This window comes from Solanum stenotomum, chromosome 6 (genome assembly GCF_019186545.1).
Source record: "Solanum stenotomum isolate F172 chromosome 6, ASM1918654v1, whole genome shotgun sequence".
Taxonomy (NCBI): domain Eukaryota; kingdom Viridiplantae; phylum Streptophyta; class Magnoliopsida; order Solanales; family Solanaceae; genus Solanum; species Solanum stenotomum.
Window position 1 is genome coordinate 54,584,443 of NC_064287.1, and position 19,194 is coordinate 54,603,636.

Below are 19,194 nucleotides of genomic sequence, written 5' to 3' on the forward strand. Positions count from 1 at the left end.
TTCTTGTATGCAATTTATCCCAAAATATCCAATAAGGCAGTCATCTAAAATATTATTAAGATTACGTTTAGTGCATGTTTTGACATAAAAATTATGAAAATTCAAAAAAAAAAAAGGAAAAAGAAGGAAGTATTTTTAGTTTTTCTTTTGATTAGTTGAAAATAGTATTTGAAAATTTGAGTTATATTTGGACATGAATATGAATTGAAATTATCTTTCAATTTTTGTGAATAATTTAAAGTAAAAAATTATGAAAATAGGAGTTTTTCAAATTCCAAAAAAATTCAATATTCAACTTAAAATTGAATTCTGGAATTTTTAAAAAAAATTATCCTCATCCATACAGAAATTGGTCTTGTTAGAAATTTATAGTTGAGATAATCTTTTAATTTATTTTTGAGGGAATGCCAATTATTTTCTTACCAAACCTCATTAGAAATAACTTTCCTAGAATCGATAGGATAATATAAAAAATCGATCTCTTAATTATATACAAAAAAGAAGAAGTTGTGTTTGTCTTAAATACTGCTTCTTCTTTTTTTGATATCTTAAATACTGCTTAATCCCAAAATTAAACCTTTTTTTATTTAAATAACATAAAGCAGGAATTTCAGACCATAAAGGATAAGTTAAATTTGTGAAAGATATAATATAGTTAAAGTAGGTTTCAACTTTATAATGTCACAATATACATATTTTTTATACCATCATAGTAAACGTATATAATAATATAATAATAAGGTGACCTAAAATTGACATTAAATAGAAAAAATATATTAATATTTCTTACACCGCTAGTGGATATTATATTATTTTACTTTATTTATACTATAACGATTTATTACTTTAATCTTTAGATTTTACAATTATAATACTTAATAATATAAATTACCTTTTATTACGAGTCAAAATTATTGGTAGTGTAATAATTCCTTACATTGTCAGTATATTACATAAACTCAAAATCCTACTTGTAATAATAAGACGAAATTTATCTTTATCATGTTGAGTCCTATCACAATTTGAACTCTTAATATCTCGAATAAAAAAAGAATGATTAATATTTTTTCTTAAAAAGAATCGTAGTATATTTAGTATATAATTTAATTTTGTAGTAGTAGTCAGCTAGGATTCATAATCCTTTAGCCACTATATTTTTTTTTTCCTATATAAACGTATCAAACTTCAAATTTTCTTCTTCTTGCTCTCTCAATCTTTTATTTTTATTGATTGATCAATAAAAAAAATGGTTTCAAGAAGAACTAGATTTTTTTGTTTGGTTTTTTTAGTTTCATCATGTTTTTTTAATTTGTCTAATTCAGATGAATTAAAAGTTATGGTGAAAGGAGTTACATCTATAGCCCAAACAGATGATAATTTCATATGTGCAACTCTAGATTGGTGGCCAGAAAATAAATGTGATTATAATCAATGTCCGTGGGGAAAAGCTGGTCTTCTTAATCTGGTAAATATTTTTCGATTTTTATTACCTCTCATAGTTTTGTAGTTCTGTTTCTGTCTATACGAAACAATCTCCCTACTTTGTTAGGAGTAAGGTATCACACAGTAAGGGTAAGGTCGACCACTCTAGTTATGTTGTTGTTATGTAATTATTTCTGGAAGAGAAAAAAAAATTTGGAGATTTTTTTTAATTTATTGGTTTTAATTTTATTTTTTTTGAATTATGTAGGACTTGAAAAACAGGATTCTTGCAAACGCTGTTAAAGGTTAGTAGTACTAGTACTATAGTTTATTGCATTAATTTCTTTATTATTATATGCGCGCGTAAATATTTTTTTTAAAAAATAGGATACCTATTAATATAGGTCGACATAGTTTGAAAATAATATTAAATTTTTATTCTTTGAACAAGAATCTAGCTTTCAAACAATCATGTTCATTTAAATTCGGTATGTTTAACATGAATATAGATTTATCATTTATGTATGATAATTCGTTAAAATTCTAACAAATATTATATCTGAAGCTATAATTTTAATTGTACTATGAGCTTTGTAATAAGTATCTTATAACTCGAACTTCATCAAGTTTAAGTTTTGAATCTATCCATTATATTACTTTGAACAAACTAGTATTTTTAAAATTTAAATTAGAGTTTAATTATGAAAAGTTGTCTTTTACTTGGATGTTCTCATTGTTTTCATGCCAATCTTGTTTTTACTCTCTAAAAAAAATTGGTAAATATACGTTATATTTACACTTTTTTGTTTTGTTTTTGCTTCTAAATAATATTTTATAATCTTAATTTTTAAATTTTAATTTTTTGCAGCATTCAATCCACTAAGACTCAGAATAGGAGGTTCATTACAAGATCAAGTTTATTACAAAGTTGGAAATTACCCCAAAAATTGCTCAAATTTTGAGAAAAAATCTGATGGACTTTTTGGATTTAGTGATGGATGTCTTCACATGAATAGATGGGATGAATTGCATGACATGTTCAACAAAACAGGGTAAGCAAAGCATTCCGCGTTCACCTAGGTCCTGACCCTCTAACGGGTGTAACATGACCCCCCCCCCCCTCCCCTCCATTCTTGGCCTTGTTTTATTTTGTTCGATTCAAGAATTAGTTATGCATGATAATAAACACTAACTTATGATCAATCAAACACGATATTACTTATGCTGGATTATATTTGTTAGTATAACTCCTAAACCTAAGTTTTTTTTTTGTGAAATTTATGCAGGGCTGCAATAACATTTTCATTCAATGCTTTAATTGGAAGAATACCATCAGATGAAAATAATACAACTCTTTGGGTTGGAGATTGGAATCATTACAATGCAAAATCATTGATGAAATACACTATCAATAAGGGATACAAAATTGACTCATATGAGTTAGGTAAAAAATAAATTTTGTGCAAAAAATCATTTTTTTTTTATTTAAGAAAAATACCAACATCAATTTTTGATAGGTAATGAGCTTTGTGGAAGTGGAGTTGCTGCAAAAATAAAGGCTCATCAATATGGTAATGATGTTAAGAAATTGAAGAAACTTGTCACACATATGTATCCTAATCCTGCTAATAGACCAAAAATCTTGGCCCCTGGTGGATTTTATGATCAAAAATGGTTCCAAGAGTTCCTTCAAACAACCGGTCCGGGCGTTGTCGATGGATTGACACATCATATTTACAACCTTGGAGCAGGTATGTACCAATGCATGATGTTGCATTCCGAGGCAGATCCAGGATTTAAACTTCGTATTAAGAAAATGTTTGTATTGATACATTGTAGGTGTTGATCCAACTTTGATTGACAAACTTCAGAATCCATTTTACCTAAGTCAAATAGCTCAAACATTTAAGAATGTTGAAAATGATGCTAAGTTGTTTTCACCATCATCTGGACCTTGGGTTGGTGAATCTGGTGGAGCTTATAATAGTGGTGGCAAAACCACTTCACACACCTTCGTTAACGGTTTCTGGTAACTCTTCATATCAAGCCTGATAACACGTGACAACACGTAAAACAAATGTTCTTATGTTAGTATTGGTGTTGTTGTAGGTACTTGGATCAATTGGGAATGACATCAACTTTCAACCATAAGGTATACTGCAGACAATCTTTAATAGGAGGAAACTATGGTCTTCTCAACACAACAAGTTTCATCCCAAATCCAGATTACTATGGGTACTTAAAACGCGATTCTCATGATCTAAAATTTCCTTATTTCATACTAAAGTTTAGGTATCTTACAAGTTTCTTGATGATATCTGCAGTGCTCTTCTATGGCATAAGCTTATGGGAAAGAATGTGCTTTCTATTACTCATGAAGGCTCTCCTTACATCCGCACTTACGCACATTGCTCAAAGACAAGTGTAAGTTACAACAACACTATCAAAGATTTCAACTTTACTATGGTCTTTTTCTGAAACAGTTTTTCTACCTCGACGAGGTAGGAGTAAGGTCTGCATACACTTTTCTTGAAAATTCTTTGTTTTTGTCTTTCAGGGTATTACAGTTCTACTAATCAACATGGATAAGTCAACTACCTTTGATGTCTCTGTTGTCAATGACTTGAATATGTACGCTGATAGTGTTGCGTCTGTTGAGTATATAAATACAAATCCTGATAGTGTTGAGTCTATACATCCAAGAGAAGAGTACCATTTGACTCCAAAAGATGGCAACATTCAGAGTGATGTCTTGTTGTTAAATGGAACTCCATTGAAGCTCACTTCCTCATTGGACATCCCAGTAATGAAGCCTAAGCTTGTTGATCCAACGTTGCCCATCAGTGTTGCTCCTCAATCTATCGTCTTTGCTACCCTGAGAGGGTTCCAGGCTCCTGCTTGTGCATAGAGAATTTACAGATTTCAGTCTATTAGTTTAGTTTTTTAGATTATTTCTTATCAACATGTTTAGAGTAGTTTCAGATTAAACTTAAGTTTGTTTTATTCTTTTAGTAAAGTTGCTTTATAGTACATTGTCAGTTTTGCTTTCTTTATTTCTTCTGTTGGTTTCTGATCAAGGAATTTGAATCTCTATATAACCTGAAAAGAACTCAAGATTCTACTTTTTCAACTTTCTCGACATATCTAAAGTATCGTGGTTTTTCAAGTTTCATACCTGAGTATCCTACCTGAACTATCACCAACTACTAATAGTTGAGGTCTGTTTTAACAAATAGTTGGTGATAGTTCAAGTATGAAACTCGTAAAACCGGGGATACTTTAGATGTGTTTTTGACGGTTAAGTCTAATAAAAAGAATTTGAATCTCTTCAAGAAAAAGCAACCCAATTAGCACAAGAAAAGAATGTTTGATAACTTTGTTTGAAGATCCAAAACCAAAGCCTTACATGCAAAGATACCTTAACTTAGTCATTAAAATTCCTTCAAAAGCAGCAAAGCTTTTATACCTGACAAAAAAGCTTCCTTTTTTCTTGTGCTTCTTCAAATAAAAAGTTTGAATTTTTTATCTGATCTTTGAAATAGCTTCAATATAAGGCTCCATTACACAAAGAAAGAATGGATATGCTTAAGCAAATGAGGTAACGACCGTCAACTTCAAATTCTAGCATAAGAAATAACTTTTTTCGTCGTGTTGCAATTAACACAACTGTTCTAGGGTGAAATTTACCGGTATTGGAGAAGAAGAGAAAGGAAGCAGCAGCAGCAGTACAAGAGATAGAACAATACCACCACAGAAAACTCAACCTTTTAAAGGTAGTAACTCAGACTCAAAATCTAAATCATGGGAAAACAAGAACATTCTTAAAATTTAGTTTTTGTTTTGGCAGACACAAAAAGATTACCTAGCTGGTTGCACAAACAGTTTATAAGGACAATGAGTCGTGATTATGATTCCAGTGATAGTGTTGACTATCCAGCTGCGGTGGCTGCAGCTGCATTTGCTGTAACATCAATTGAAGAAAAAAGCGAATATGACCACAGAAGGACAAATAGTGGAGGTGATAAAACTTTGACAAAGATCAAAAGTAAAGCAGAGGATAATGATAAGAAACCTGAAACGCTTTCAGGTAGGAAGAAATTTCTAATGTTTTCTCGTCTTTCTTAGTTCATAAGAATCATAATAAACGAGCTGTAGATGGAACGAGGATTAGGGGGCGTGGCTATGAACCATGATGTCAGGGGTTTGAATCCCTCCTCTCCTACAACTGGTCCAAAATGAAAATACCTTACCCTCTGGGGGTAGGAAAATCGACCCTTTTCCTCTCAATAACCAATTCCAGAACAAATACACATCCTCGTGATTTCTATCCAGTCACTTCGGCATTGAAAAATTGAATTACAAAATTGTGAAATGAATAAATAAGGAAATCAAGAAATAGGTTCAACAAATAGTTTGAACCATTGGATTTCTTAGTTAAATAATGAGGACTAGTCATTTTATTCATCATCCTAACATGTTTCGCATTTTCTTCTTAACATTTTCTTGTAACAGATGAAGCTTCAAAATCAAGTTCAAAACTTCCATATAAAAGTGATCCAATAAGGTCAACAACAATCAATCCAGAGCCAGTTAAATCTGTGCCATCTATTAAAAAGAAACCAACTTTTGGAGATAGCAAACCTGAAAGTGAAGTTGTTGAAAAGGCCAAAAAAGCTCCATCCTTTAGGAAAATGCCAACGTTTGGAGATAGCAAACCTGAAAGCGAAGTTGCTGAAAAGGCCAAAAAAGCTCCATCCATTAAGAAAACGCCAACGTTTGGAGATAGCAAACCTGAAAGTGAAGTTGCTGAAAAGGCCAAAAAAGATCCATCTATGAAGAGAGCATCTACATTTCCAGACCAAAGCATCGATATCAGACCTCCCAAGGCTCCTGTTTCCGCTCCTGCTGTTCCGCCAACTAGGCAATCTTCATCACAACCAGGCATGGCTAACGCGCCAAATACAATAATGCCTGCAAGTGGAAATTCTCAGGCAGATATTTGGGAGAAAGAAGAAATGGAGAAGATCAGAATAAGGTACCTTGTTAAACTGATGTCTTACCATTGACATCACACTAGAAAACCTTCACTTATACCCTTTTCTCCGGAAAGGACAGTGAAAGTGATATACCTGCATATTGACAGTAACATTTCATTGTTCTATTTTATGAACTACTTGTTACCCTTTTACTAAGAAGAGAAGTTTCAGGTACAAGAAGCTCATACATGAAATTGTGGACTGGGAGACAAAGAAGAAGAAGAAAGCAAAGCACAACTTGGAGAAAGTTGAGGTTGATTCTATCTTAAATTTCTCTTATAGTTGATCTTCTGGAATTCATTTATTTACCAACCACATACTGAATGAAATTACAGGCTGAACTATTATCAAATGAAAAAATGAAATTACAGGCTGAATTAGACAGGCGTAGGGCAAAAGCCAGGAAACATTTCAACGATGAGGTTGGAAGGATTGAAGGCATTGCAGGAGGGGCCAAAGAACAAGCAGATCAACATCGAAAGAACGAAGAGCTAAAGGTGATAGAGAAGGCAAACAAGATCAGAGTCACTGGAAAAATGCCATCAACTTGTTCATGCTTTTAAAAGTACCATTCATAAGAAATCTGTAAAAAATGTAAATTGGTAGATCCAACTTTAACTAAATTTGTTGGAAAAACATGTAAATATACTAAGGCACAATACTCACCATGTATAAGCTTTCATAAGATCATCACAAATCAATAGTGATGTCAAGTTGTAATCCTCTGGAGGGAAATAATTATATCTCAATTCAATTTTAGTAGAAAGAGCAACCCCACGATATCATTCATCCATTAACAATAGCAGATACAAACTTTGAAGGAAAATTAACCTTTACCTCCACAAAAACCAATAACTATTTACACCATCTCTTGATACGAAAACTAAGATCAAACTGATGAGACATTGTTTACTAGTGCAAACAGTACTATGTATTACATCCTCGAAACTCTAAGAAATAATTCTCAAACAAATTGAACAGAAATACTTCAAGAAGTAATCTCTCTCACCAGCCAATCTAGAGCAGGATAAGCGAAGTATATAACTAGCAAAGATGGAAGTCCAAAGAGAATTGTGATCACCAGGTATAGAATCAAGATGCCCACACTGGAAGGTATCACAAATATAACAACCAGAAGAAGTACAACAACCAATGGAAATTTGGATGTCAACCGGAAAAAGAAATCAAGGGACTTCTGAAGAGAAAACTGGGTCCTTTGCATTGTAGGGGTATCATTTGTATTGCTAGGACCACTAGTGCCAGACCCCGAAGAGTCTATACGATGAGCCCTCCTGCAGTTCATGACAGAACTCGGGGTCCTGGTATATGAAGTACAAGGGGAGGAGCACAATTGATCCCTGTATATGGCAGACGGAGACTTCATCCTGTCACCATTTCTGCTCTCCACCATCCAGAGGAGGAAGAAGTTCTTGCTAGGAAACTTGAGATTTCCCTGGTAAAACAATCTAAGTGTCAACAAATTACACCATGGGCAGGAAACAAACAATGGAATCTGGATTTGTTGGGTGGATATCTTCACGGAAGCCGATTTAAGTCCCAACAGACAATTTTTACAAAGAGAGTGGCCACACCACAATACATAGGGAACATTCTCAACAATGTTAAATGATTCCCAACATATTGGGCATTCTAGTCCTTCCTCAGTGCTTTCATTAGAGCGGATATCATCGTCATCTGAGTACTCATGACAAGTTTGACTGGGCGTAGCAGAATCCTTTTTCTGACCAAAGCTTGTGATGACATTTGAAATGGATTTCCACATAGAGACGGAACACTAGTACAATAAGGATCTCAGAGAAAACACTTTGTTCAATTCAAAGCACCTCTTTTGAACCTGAAATATAGAATTTAAAAAATGTGACGTTTATCATCCATCTCTAAGAAAACAACTATGAAAAAGAGAAGAGCTGATGTTTGCACGCCTCATAAACAGCAATCACAGCCCCCTCCGATAGTTTTCAACAGAAATAATGAATAGCTTCATATCATTATGTATCAGCAAGAAGAAATTAGTTTTAATATTCACTAAATTGCTAGAAAAACAAAGCATCTAGACCCCCTCCCATCCAAAAAGAATACCTGAAATGGACTCTATTTTGCCTCCAAGTGGTGAAATTGTAACTAAGGTCAAACTTATTCCTCCAAGCGAACCCTTTCGATGGTATGAGCAGATGGGCTATCGACTGCTATGTTGGCAGAAAAGGAGATTTTTACTGGTTTCTGCACCTTTGGTACTAGTCAAATCATACTCTTGACTGCACATTCAACCATTCATCTTAACATTCAAATCCTTACAACCATAGTCCTACGGATATTTTAGTGCTTAACTCCTATAAAACATCATGGGTTCACAACATTCTATAGAACTTGCCTTTCATTTCGGTAGATATCATCTAACCATATAACACTCCTGTAGAAATCCTCCATTCAGTCATCCTATTTTAATTTCATATATTATGTCTTCGTCTAAGAAAATAGCACCACCATTCTCGAAATTTTTACCTTATAATTTGTAATCATAATTCAGTTCTAGTTTCACCATTGTTGCCATAAATTGTGGTAATTTACCGGATATGCATACATCAATGTACTCCTCAGGTATATAGTTAGAATGTATCCTTTAAACAAGATTATCCTTCACTCAAAAGGAGATATCTTGACACTAAAGATTCAACTCTTGGGTAGTACTCCTTCAATCAGTCCAGTTTCGAACACACACTCTTAAAGGAGGAAAAAACGACCTTGGCCACTCTAGCTCATTTTATTATAACAACAATGATGATGTCATTATCGCAAGTTAGTCAGGGTCGATTATATGTCTCCTCACAATTATAGAACTTCATTCAGACCAGAGAAATTTGACATGTACAATTAGATTCTCTACATTTTCTACTAGCATACGAATCTCTAACAACACTAAAAGACCCCTAGCAAAAATTAGACCAAAATTTACTTTTTTTTAAGATTTTACCATTACCTATCCCCTTTTAACACATTCCATCACCATAGTTTCGCATCTATACACCGATGCATTAAGAGGTCGATGTTGAACATGACTAATCATCTCAAACGACCTTCTTTCATTTCACTCTTTATTTTTGCTACTTGCATATTCTGCCAAACATGATCATTTTCTAATCATATCTAATTTTGTACAACTGCACATTAATTTTGCAAATGATGACAGTCGTAGGGGTAAACTTGCGTACACACCACCCTCCCCACACCCTACTTGTGGGATTACACTGTGTATCTTGTTGTTAATGACAGCTATGGGATCTGAAACCATGTCCTTCCGGAACCAGAGCCTAAATTTGACACCTTAAACCACTCTAGTTCATTTTACACTCCCAAAATTTACTAATCCAATGACAAGAACTGATTCAAACAGTCATTAACAAAATACATAGCATTACAGGCACACCAGCAAAATTTCAAAAATCAAAACTTTTCCTTTATAAACTAAAATTAAAAACATAAAACAAGAGAAACCGCACTAACAAAGCTCCAAACCCCCAAAAAGGGGTTAAAGCTAGAATCTTGAATTCCAATTTCCACAATACTTGGCAAATCAACAAACATTCCATCAATCACAAAATACCCACAAAAAAATTCAACCCCACAAACAGATTCATCCATCTCACATGTAACAAAAATTCCAAAATACAACAAATCCACAAAGTTCATAAAAATCCAATCTTGAAATCAAACAACCATCAAAACAAGAATTTTTTTTTTTTTGCAGAATCAGAAATGTAAGATTCAAGAAAAGATGAACTTACTTGAATTAAAAGATGATCTTCAGAAATTGCCAAAAAAAAATTATACAGAAGGAGAAGAAAAAGAGAGACCAAAGCAAATAAAAACGGGATTTTTTTTTGTGTAGGTCTCTCGTTTTCTTTCTTTCTTTCTGTATGTCTGTATTCGGAGAAAACTGTGAGGAGATTTTACGTGGGACTATACTGTAGATACCAGGTAGACAAGTGGAATGTTTTTTTATTAAAAAAAATATATTTTTAATTTTGATAAAACTTTTTTTAATTTTTTGTTTTGTTAGGAAAAAATAGTAGGTGTAGGAGTACAATTTTTTCTTGTGTTGCTATTTTTGGAATTTGTTGAAGAATGGATTTTTGCTATATTTTGATTAATATCTACTTTGACGGCTAAACTTCATTAAATGTGGGGACAAATAAATTATCGGTTAAATTTCTTTTAATTTTACGTAATGTATCAAAATTATATGAATAATATATATATCATGTGACGATCATCTTATGATGCAGTAAACATATTATGATGTGATATTCATAGACGGGAAAATAGCTTTTTAGTCTTGCTTATCCTTGAGGAACTGAACTTTCTTGAGATAAAAAGTAAAGTATGAGGTAATAGACAATTAAGAAAAGATTATATTTTCAATACTAAGTTCTATAAATAAACTGACAAAACATTTATTCACGGATTTTGTTATAGTTTTTGTAGTTGCATAACAATTTTATGGTTGGGTTGATTAATTACTTGCGTGCTAAGTTCTTTTCATCTAAATGGTTGTATGTCTCTGTAATGTATCAATTTTGTATAAGCAATATATAATCATGCATATACAATGCATAACTATGTATCAGTGATGTATATTAATTTATATACGTCATTATACAATATTTATATTGCAGTAGTTCATCTTTATCAATAAGCTGAAATTTTTTTCTATTCTCTACCAGCTCAAATCTCCTGTAAATAGTTCCAGATTTTAGTTTTGAGTTCCTTTCAACATATCGGGTCTTTCATGATTCACTCAAAACAATATAAGAAAAAATGGTGTAAATATCAGAATTTAGACTGCACAAACTTCATTGGTAGATCACAACTTCATTAGAAATGCAAAATGATGAATACCCACTTAATTATAAAATGACTTCAATACATTATTGAGTTTATTATATTCGTATTATAATTATCATTTTATCTATTATTTTTTTAAAAGTATATCAAATTAATTAGAGAACTAAAAATGAACGAAAAGAAACATAAGTCACGTTACTTTTAAAGTTTTTATAGCCAAATTTTTTTTGAATCAAATCAAAATTATATATATTCTACTACTTGACATGTACATTAATATTTGCATGGCAACTCATAGCCACACTGTACATGTTAACCATTATTACAATTCAAATCAAACTATAGCTAAAAATCCTTAAAAAAAAACTTTAGGAAAGAAATCAAAACAAAAGAATTGATCAACAGATCATGATATTCTATGTTACAATTAGTCTATACTTCTTATTATTACAATAACAATAATAACGTATCTAGTATAATCTCATAAATATTATTACTTGAAAAAACTTCCAGCCATCTTAAGATAATCTGTTTTGTTCCCATCTTTCTCATTAGAATGTTTGGTGGGGCTACGATCGCCATCACGGTCGTCAGAATCTTTCTTGAACATACCTTGAGCCATTTTCATGACCCCACCCATCCCACCTCCAGAATCTCCATCCTCACCCCTTGGACTTCCATCACCGTTGTCCGACTTTTTCTTGAGAAATCCTTGAGCTTTTTTTATATAATCGCCATATCCTCCACCAGATTCACCATCACCTTTCTCTGGATTATCATCATCTCCAGATTTTTTCTTAATCATTCCTTGAGCTTTTTTGATGTAATCGCCATACCCCTCTCCAGAGCGACTATCATCTTCATCTGAATGTTCATCATGTCCATGGCCCCCAGATTTTTTCGTGGGCATTCCTTTACTTTCACCAGATTGTTTCCTAGGCATTCCCTTACCTTTCCTTGTGTGCTCGCCATACTCATCTCCGGAATGATCATCACCTTCCTCATGTTCATGTCCATGACGGTCACCAACTTGTTTCTTAGGCATCTCTTTACCCTTTGGCATATGTTCGTCGTGGCCTCCTATGATATCATTAAATAATATGATCATTATACATTCAATTTAGATAGTCCTCTTTTCAAGATTTCATCATCACTCAAAAAGCAAAAATAAAATAATTATGTGTTTGGTCAAGAAAAAAGAATAAAAAAATTGTAACATATAATACAATCAACTATAAAATGTAGGTATCTAACCGCTTAAGCATTTAATATAACAATGACATGATATACATACTCACCTCTAGTACCTTCCTCACGATCATGACCGTAATTGTCACCGGATTGTTTCTTTGATGGCATCTTCTTCTCTTTCCTGGCATGCTCTTCGCGCTCATCATCATCTCTTGCATTGCCCCGTGGGCGGGACTCCGATGAGTTCTTGCGCTCCGCATTACTACAAGTACTTTTTTTGGATCCAACACCAGCACCAGCACCAGCTTTGTTGGGTTTCACATTCTTAAGCTCGTAGCCATGGAGATAATCCTCAGCTTGGCCGATATACTTACCGATTCCATCATCTCCTAGTTTCCCGTAATGGGTAGCGGCCGCAAGGAGGTCAGCGGCGGCTCCGGCAAGCTTTCCGGTGTCCAATTCTTCTTTTGGCTTGCCCTCGCCTCCGCCACCTAATTGAGACTGTGCAGCTGCAGCCACCAACTTCGCGCTAGCCATTAGCTCAGAGGTTGTTGGTTGTTTGTGCTCATTTGGGTTAGGAGCACCGCCTGCCGCCGTCTTACCACTACCACGTCCGGCGCCCCCGATCTTGCCGCCACCACGGCCAGCGCCAGCGGGCCTCTCGCCATCACTGTCGTCGTCCGACTTGCCACCACCTCGACCGCCGCCACCGCCAGACTTGCCGGAAGTCTTCCTCTCAGGGCGGTCATTGGAATCATCTACGTCATCATGATGTTTTGTTCGATTGGAAGTTTCTTTGTCATCATCTTTATCTTTGGAACTAAGAAATTCTTTTCCTTTAGCAAAAAGGGCATCCATAATTTTTTTTTTGTTTTAGATAATTAATAAGAAAATTAGTACAGTAATATTACAAATTGAAGCAAATAAATGTGATTCAAATGAAAAAAAAATGATAAATGTGAAAATTTATATGAAAGCTTTCGAGATTTTTACTGAAAAAATGAGAAGTTACACAAAAGTTTCGTAATTTTATGGGTGTAGAGTAAAACTTATACAAGTGAGCAACGATTATTTTCCGCATAACACTGAGGTCCCTTCCTCAAATTAAAAGAATAAAAAATAGATTATCTCATAATTAATATTAATTAGCACATTGAAATGTTGTCAACAAGTTCTCTTTATTTCTTTCTTAAATTCTACGGTAAATCAAACTATATTTTTTTGATTTTTCATTTAGTGTTTGATATTCATATTTAAATTTGTGTTGAAAAAATCTTACGTAGTCAAATTATATCACGTAAATTATGACGTAAGAAGTAATTCAAAGTTAGACGTGTATAAAAATAGACCAAGAAAAAAGGAAAATGGAAAGTTTAATTGAAGGGCTAATATAGAAAGAACGTGTTTAAGTTGCTGCCTAACACTTCCTATAAATAAACGGACAGTATTTTTTTGGAAAGCTTTCCAAAGATATAATGATTCTTGTCAAGGCCAGCTTTTGCTTTTGTTATTATTTTAGATTTAAAATTAGATTTAGCACAGATAGAGAATATAAAGTTTCTACTAAATTTATAATTTTATTCCCTTTTAAGACAAAGAAGATGTATAAATATTTAAGATGTAATTTAAACAAGTTCAAATATGTTGTGTAAATGAATAATCGATTCATAAACACATTCAACTCAATTAATATATATAAGATAGGGATAAGATATAGAGTGTTTGTTGTATGAGATAAAGTGATGATCATTTAAAAAAATCAGAATATTGAGATGGATACGTGGACATATATACTAGAAGCAATTTAGAAATGAAGATATTCGAAGGTCTTGAATTTGTTATGTTTGATATCACTTCTTATTGTTTATAATATTTTGTGAGTCGAAAATAATTATCTTTGTTCTTTTCGCAAAAGCAAAGAAGATATCACTAATAAATTCAAACAAACACAAATTTCACTGTAAAATCACACTTAAATACACACAACTTACATACATATTTTATTACATAAATCCAACTCCGGCGCCGACGCCGGCGCTGGCAGTGGACAGTGGCAAATTAAGAAAAAACAACTGAAATATAACATCAGCCATAATTAAAAGCACAGACCATAGTCCATAATTAAAAAAAGTTAATCAGACTCTAATTACTTCTTGCCTAAGAAATCACCAGCCATCTTAAGATAATCAGCTCCTCCACTTTTTTTTTCCTCCTCCTTGTCTTCTTCAACAACCGGCGCCGGTGCTGGTTCCGATGCCGGAGCCGATTCCGGTGCAGGAGCGGGTGCTTTTGCTTCTTCAGCAACCGGAGCGGCGGCCGGAGCCTTATCGCCACCGTACTGGTGGAGATAAGTTTCGGCTTTCTCAACGTACTGTCCAATTCCTTGAGTTTCGTCTAATTTTCCATATTTCTGTGCAGCGTCGAGGACATCGGCAGCTGCTTCAGCTACTTTTTTGTTATCAATTTTGTCGGAATCTTTGTTGAATTGACTTTGAGCGGCATCTGCTAACACTTTAGCACTGGCGAAAAGCTCTGTTGTGGAACCAGATTCCTCGCCTCCGGCTTTTTTCTCATCGCCGGCTCCGGCGCTCTTAGCCAAAGATGAGAGAAAATTCATGATTGTTTTTAAAAGAAAATTGAATTGTGTGTTTGAGATATAATTTGAATAGTGAGGAGGTTGTATATATAGACTCTGTTTCTAAATTATTTTTCATTACTCTCTTTCTTCCATATATCTGAATTTGTTATACTTGAGCTTCACGACAAATTATTAGTTTTATCTTCAAACTATTGATAGCTTTAAAAATATCATTTTATTTGACTAATTGAACTTAAATATATCACGAATTTTTTATTATGAGTAAAATACAATCTTAAATTCTCATCAAGTTTAGTGTTTCAACAAATCTTTCGACTTTTTATTAAGAGTTTCATGCTTCTACACGAATTTGAAATCACTTTTTATGTCATGTGGCAGATCGAGGGAGTGTATCTAAATTTAATTAATTAAGTATCAGAGTGTTTTTAAGACTATTAATAATTTAAAGACGAAATTAATAATTAACATTAAATTCAGAAGTATTTTTAATATTTCGAGAATAAATGGATGATAGTGAAGATTTTTTTTCTTGGGCTTTAATGGGAAGGTGGTGTGAACTGTATGAACGTGTCTAATGGGCCCCCACCTTATGGAGGGGCCCATTAAACGTGATTGATCCAAATCAAGAGAGGTGTCGGCCACACACATTATACGCGATTTTTCCTCAAATAATTAAATTGCTTACAACTACTAATAAAGTACTATCAAATTTAAGTCTCTTGATATTAATTAATGTTCATTAAAGACCATTTAATTGTCTATCCACTACACTTCAAGTCTACAACTACTCCCAAATTACTTTTACACCCCATCTTAATCATAACATATCTCATATAATTCTATAAATCGAATAATGTATAGAAATATTAAGAAAAATGTATAAAAAAATTCAATAACTAGTTTAGAAAAATTTTCTCCTACACACCTTGATGTTATGGTAGGATATATTAGAAAACACAATATTTGTATTCATTATAATATTGTTTAATTATTTGTTTGATAGAATTTTAAGATAGAGATTAAAATATGTATATATTTTTTAACTTATAAAGTATAAAGTAACTATGGTGAATATATCATTCGTTTTTATATATATTACAAACTAATACTCTCTCTATCCCAATTTATGTGACTTACTTTCCTTTTTAATTAGTCCAAAAAAAAAATGACACATTTCTATATTAAGTAACAATTTCACTATAAAATGTCTATTTTACCCTTAATGAAATGATTTACAGCCACACAAATTTTTATCATTCATTTTGGACCACAAGTTTTAAAAGTCTTCCTTTCTTTCTTAAATTTTATGCTGAGTCAAACTACCTCACATAAAATGGGACGGAGGGAGTAATACATTTAGTGATAGCATGGCACGACAAGAAATCAAATGTGATGATGGTGAAAAGGAACTCGAGATGACAAATAATTAAAAATTATATATATTAAATTTCTGTCGGCAGCATATACTATAACGATGCTACAAATTTTGGCCACTCTTTTAAATTATAACATAACATGCATCATGTATAAACAAGGACAATTATGATTTGATGGATAGAATTCATCCAGTAATTTATCTTTATTATAGATTTGAGTTCGAATTTTATTTTTAGAAAAATTTTTGTTATCGAATTTTTTTATTTTAAATGAATCTTTAATTAAATTTCAATACGAATATGAAAGTTCTGACAAGAAACAAAGATATTATTCATTGTGACACAATGGCCCCATAGTTATTGCTTGGCATAATACATATATTGGACCCTAAACTTGGCTTCAAATTTTAACTTTGACCTCCAACTTTCATAGTGCACAAATAGGCACTTTAACTTGTATAAAATAGAACAAATAGACACACATGTCCTACATGGCATCCTACATGTCATTTTTTGTCCTACGTGGTGTCCTACGTGTATTGTGCCATGTAGGAGTTGTGTGTTTACTTGTTCTACTTTATACAAGTTAAAGTGCCTATTTGTGCACTATGAAAGTTGGAGGTCAAAGTTAAAATTTGAAGCCAAGTTTATGGTCCAATATATGTATTATGCCTTATTGCTTTGCAAGGTTACCCCATCATTAGGATACTTTATTTCAATTTGACTCCATAAATGAAGGATTCGACTATCTTCATTTGAATAAATAAATAGGCAACACCTTATTATATTGTGTTTGTTTGTGGCCGGTTGATCGCGAAGTTTTAAAAATCAATTTAAAAACCTATAGTATAAATAAAAATAAATCATATATTTGAGTAGTTATATATTATTCATTTATTAAAAGTATTAGTAAAAAATAAAAAAAATATTTATTTTTAATATAAAAATATGTTTTTTAGATTAAAAATAAATTGTATCACATCAAATTGTGACAGGATTTTAGAAGTATTTGATGGATTTTTAGGATCTCATATTGTCATACTTCATTTATTTTTTTGAGGTAATGAGCATAACACTATTATAAATATCAACTTTGCTAAATGACATTTTAAAAAATGGGGATTTACAACTTGCTAAAGTCGAGTCACAAGTCACTCCTTCAATACAAAAAGGATGTGGCCCGACTACGAGGGTCGTCCCTATAAACTTTAGAGAAACTTACGTAAATAAGTTATAGTTTGAATTATAATTATTATGAGTAGATATAGTTTGTATAATTATGATTCATAGCAACAGTTTGAGAAAAGAGAGAGGCGAGTGAAATTCATGAGAGAAAGGAGAGATGTTAGATATATAGAATGTATTCGATGAATATAGATTGTATCAAAAGGAATACATGTTGATGCAGACTATATTTGATACATACATGTTGTTAGAGGGAGAAGAGAGATGAACACGATTTGGAAGAGATGCTAGATCTCTCTCTATGTCTATGTGTATATATAGTGTGATTTTTTATTGAAGGAGATTCGGATGAACCTGTTTCGGCGCAGTTATATTTCGTATTGATCCAATTATCTAACGGTCACTATCTTATATATCCTTCCACAAATACTTAAATTGGAGGAGTATTAAGTAAAATCAATTAACATGTTATAGAAACTTTAGCAACTTGTAAAGTACGTTAATTTTCCTTAATTCTATCTCTTTATTATAACTTTTGTTTATTAAGCTGATAATTAGGGCAGTTTTAAGAATATTAAACTATAGTTTATAACATTTATGATTTTGAAAATATGACAACATAGTATCCATATATTCTCCCTTGTGTTGATAGAATGACCACATTGTGATGCTCTAATTTGTTCACAAAAAACACTATAAATAAATGTCAATTTATGTTGATATATTCACATTATTAATATGAATGATGATGATGAACAATGGTGAATCCCCAGAGGAGTGTGCCTGGAAACACAGGTGCATTTTGGTCCTTTTTTTTTCAATTGCTGGACCAAAATATATTTGTGTTCTCAGGTCACCCCTTTGGGGTCACCTTGTTTTTTGTATCGTATTTTGATCTTATAAAATGATAGTAATTATTTAAATACATTTATATTCATTATTCATAGATTGTAATATTTTTTACTCTTTTATGATCATCCTTGAATATTACTTGATCGATTAAGGTATTGTCATTATGTTACTAAAATTTTCTAAAGTTTCTTATACTTATAATAATTTATTCATATATTAGATGCAGCTAACAAGGTCATTTATCTTAAATAGTGCATTAGCCGTAAGAAAAAGATGTGTCGAATACAATCACTCATTCGTTGAGCTGGTCAAAATTGAGACGTATCGATATATTCTTTATTTATTTTTATCGAAAATTTCATTGAAGAATTGAATTTCGTCAACTCTAGCACCATCAAGGAGTTGATGGAAGTTTTTTTTTTTATTTCCCACTGTTGTTCAACAAATTTATTTATCGATATTTTAAGAAATTCTAATAATGTTCTCATAAATTCATTTGTATTCACTTTTTTTTGTTCATTTGAAAACGATATGTTACATGAAGAGCAGCTCGGTGCACTAATAAGCTCCGTTATATGCAGGGTCCGAAGAAGGGCCTGACCACAAGGTAAGATTAGAGCCTTTGTTAGGGAGGTCGGACTTCAATGCGTGTAGCGGAAAAAATGTAAAA

The 19,194-nt window shown here is 32.5% G+C and overlaps 5 protein-coding genes across 5 annotated transcripts; 2 read left to right on the plus strand and 3 right to left on the minus strand.

Moving 5' to 3' along the window:
- The first annotated feature begins 1,246 nt into the window (after positions 1–1,246).
- Positions 1,247–4,389, plus strand: LOC125867183 (heparanase-like protein 2). The gene is made up of 9 exons (XM_049547613.1): positions 1,247–1,465; positions 1,691–1,727; positions 2,291–2,474; positions 2,709–2,866; positions 2,940–3,173; positions 3,262–3,451; positions 3,532–3,657; positions 3,747–3,846; positions 3,980–4,389. The coding sequence occupies exons 1-9, from the start codon at positions 1,247–1,249 to the stop codon at positions 4,328–4,330; spliced, it is 1,599 nt and encodes a 532-aa protein (XP_049403570.1). The 3' UTR covers positions 4,331–4,389.
- Positions 4,390–4,880: 491 nt separating this feature from the next.
- Positions 4,881–7,022, plus strand: LOC125867185 (uncharacterized). Its single transcript, XM_049547615.1, has 6 exons — positions 4,881–5,020; positions 5,098–5,195; positions 5,270–5,509; positions 5,935–6,457; positions 6,630–6,711; positions 6,830–7,022. Exons 1-6 carry the CDS (start codon positions 4,998–5,000, stop codon positions 7,019–7,021), a joined length of 1,158 nt encoding a protein of 385 aa, XP_049403572.1. The 5' UTR covers positions 4,881–4,997; the 3' UTR covers position 7,022.
- Positions 7,023–7,212: 190 nt separating this feature from the next.
- LOC125867184 (uncharacterized) lies at positions 7,213–10,409 on the minus strand. Its single transcript, XM_049547614.1, has 2 exons — positions 10,262–10,409; positions 7,213–8,313 (listed from the first exon to the last, which is right to left on the minus strand). The coding sequence occupies exon 2, from the start codon at positions 8,239–8,241 to the stop codon at positions 7,447–7,449; it is 795 nt and encodes a 264-aa protein (XP_049403571.1). The 5' UTR covers positions 8,242–8,313; positions 10,262–10,409; the 3' UTR covers positions 7,213–7,446.
- Positions 10,410–11,814: 1,405 nt separating this feature from the next.
- LOC125868164 (uncharacterized) lies at positions 11,815–13,440 on the minus strand. Its single transcript, XM_049548782.1, has 3 exons — positions 12,620–13,440; positions 12,348–12,368; positions 11,815–12,317 (listed from the first exon to the last, which is right to left on the minus strand). Exons 1-3 carry the CDS (start codon positions 13,368–13,370, stop codon positions 11,815–11,817), a joined length of 1,275 nt encoding a protein of 424 aa, XP_049404739.1. The 5' UTR covers positions 13,371–13,440.
- Positions 13,441–14,465: 1,025 nt separating this feature from the next.
- On the minus strand, positions 14,466–15,211 carry LOC125868284 (nodulin-related protein 2). The gene has a single exon (XM_049548918.1). The coding sequence runs from the start codon at positions 15,127–15,129 to the stop codon at positions 14,659–14,661; it is 471 nt and encodes a 156-aa protein (XP_049404875.1). The 5' UTR covers positions 15,130–15,211; the 3' UTR covers positions 14,466–14,658.
- Positions 15,212–19,194: the final 3,983 nt, after the last annotated feature.

Excerpts from the sequence above, each read along its gene's own strand:
- LOC125867183 (XM_049547613.1), top strand. The coding sequence starts at position 1,247 with ATGGTTTCAAGAAGAACTAGATTTTTTTGTTTGGTTTTTTTAGTTTCA. Across the intron at positions 2,475-2,708 it reads GACATGTTCAACAAAACAGG|GGCTGCAATAACATTTTCAT; the intron begins GTAAGCAAAGCA and ends AAATTTATGCAG. Across the intron at positions 2,867-2,939 it reads AATTGACTCATATGAGTTAG|GTAATGAGCTTTGTGGAAGT; the intron begins GTAAAAAATAAA and ends AATTTTTGATAG.
- LOC125867185 (XM_049547615.1), top strand. The coding sequence starts at position 4,998 with ATGGATATGCTTAAGCAAATGAG. Across the intron at positions 5,196-5,269 it reads GAAAACTCAACCTTTTAAAG|ACACAAAAAGATTACCTAGC; the intron begins GTAGTAACTCAG and ends TTGTTTTGGCAG. Across the intron at positions 6,458-6,629 it reads ATGGAGAAGATCAGAATAAG|GTACAAGAAGCTCATACATG; the intron begins GTACCTTGTTAA and ends GAGAAGTTTCAG.
- LOC125867184 (XM_049547614.1), bottom strand. The coding sequence starts at position 8,241 with ATGTGGAAATCCATTTCAAATGTCATCACAAGCTTTGGTCAGAAAAAG.
- LOC125868164 (XM_049548782.1), bottom strand. The coding sequence starts at position 13,370 with ATGGATGCCCTTTTTGCTAAAGGAAAAGAATTTCTTAGTTCCAAAGAT. Across the intron at positions 12,369-12,619 it reads TCGTGAGGAAGGTACTAGAG|AGATGCCTAAGAAACAAGTT; the intron begins GTGAGTATGTAT and ends CAAAGGGTAAAG. Across the intron at positions 12,318-12,347 it reads GATGCCTAAGAAACAAGTTG|GTGATGATCATTCCGGAGAT; the intron begins GTGACCGTCATG and ends AACATGAGGAAG.
- LOC125868284 (XM_049548918.1), bottom strand. The coding sequence starts at position 15,129 with ATGAATTTTCTCTCATCTTTGGCTAAGAGCGCCGGAGCCGGCGATGAG.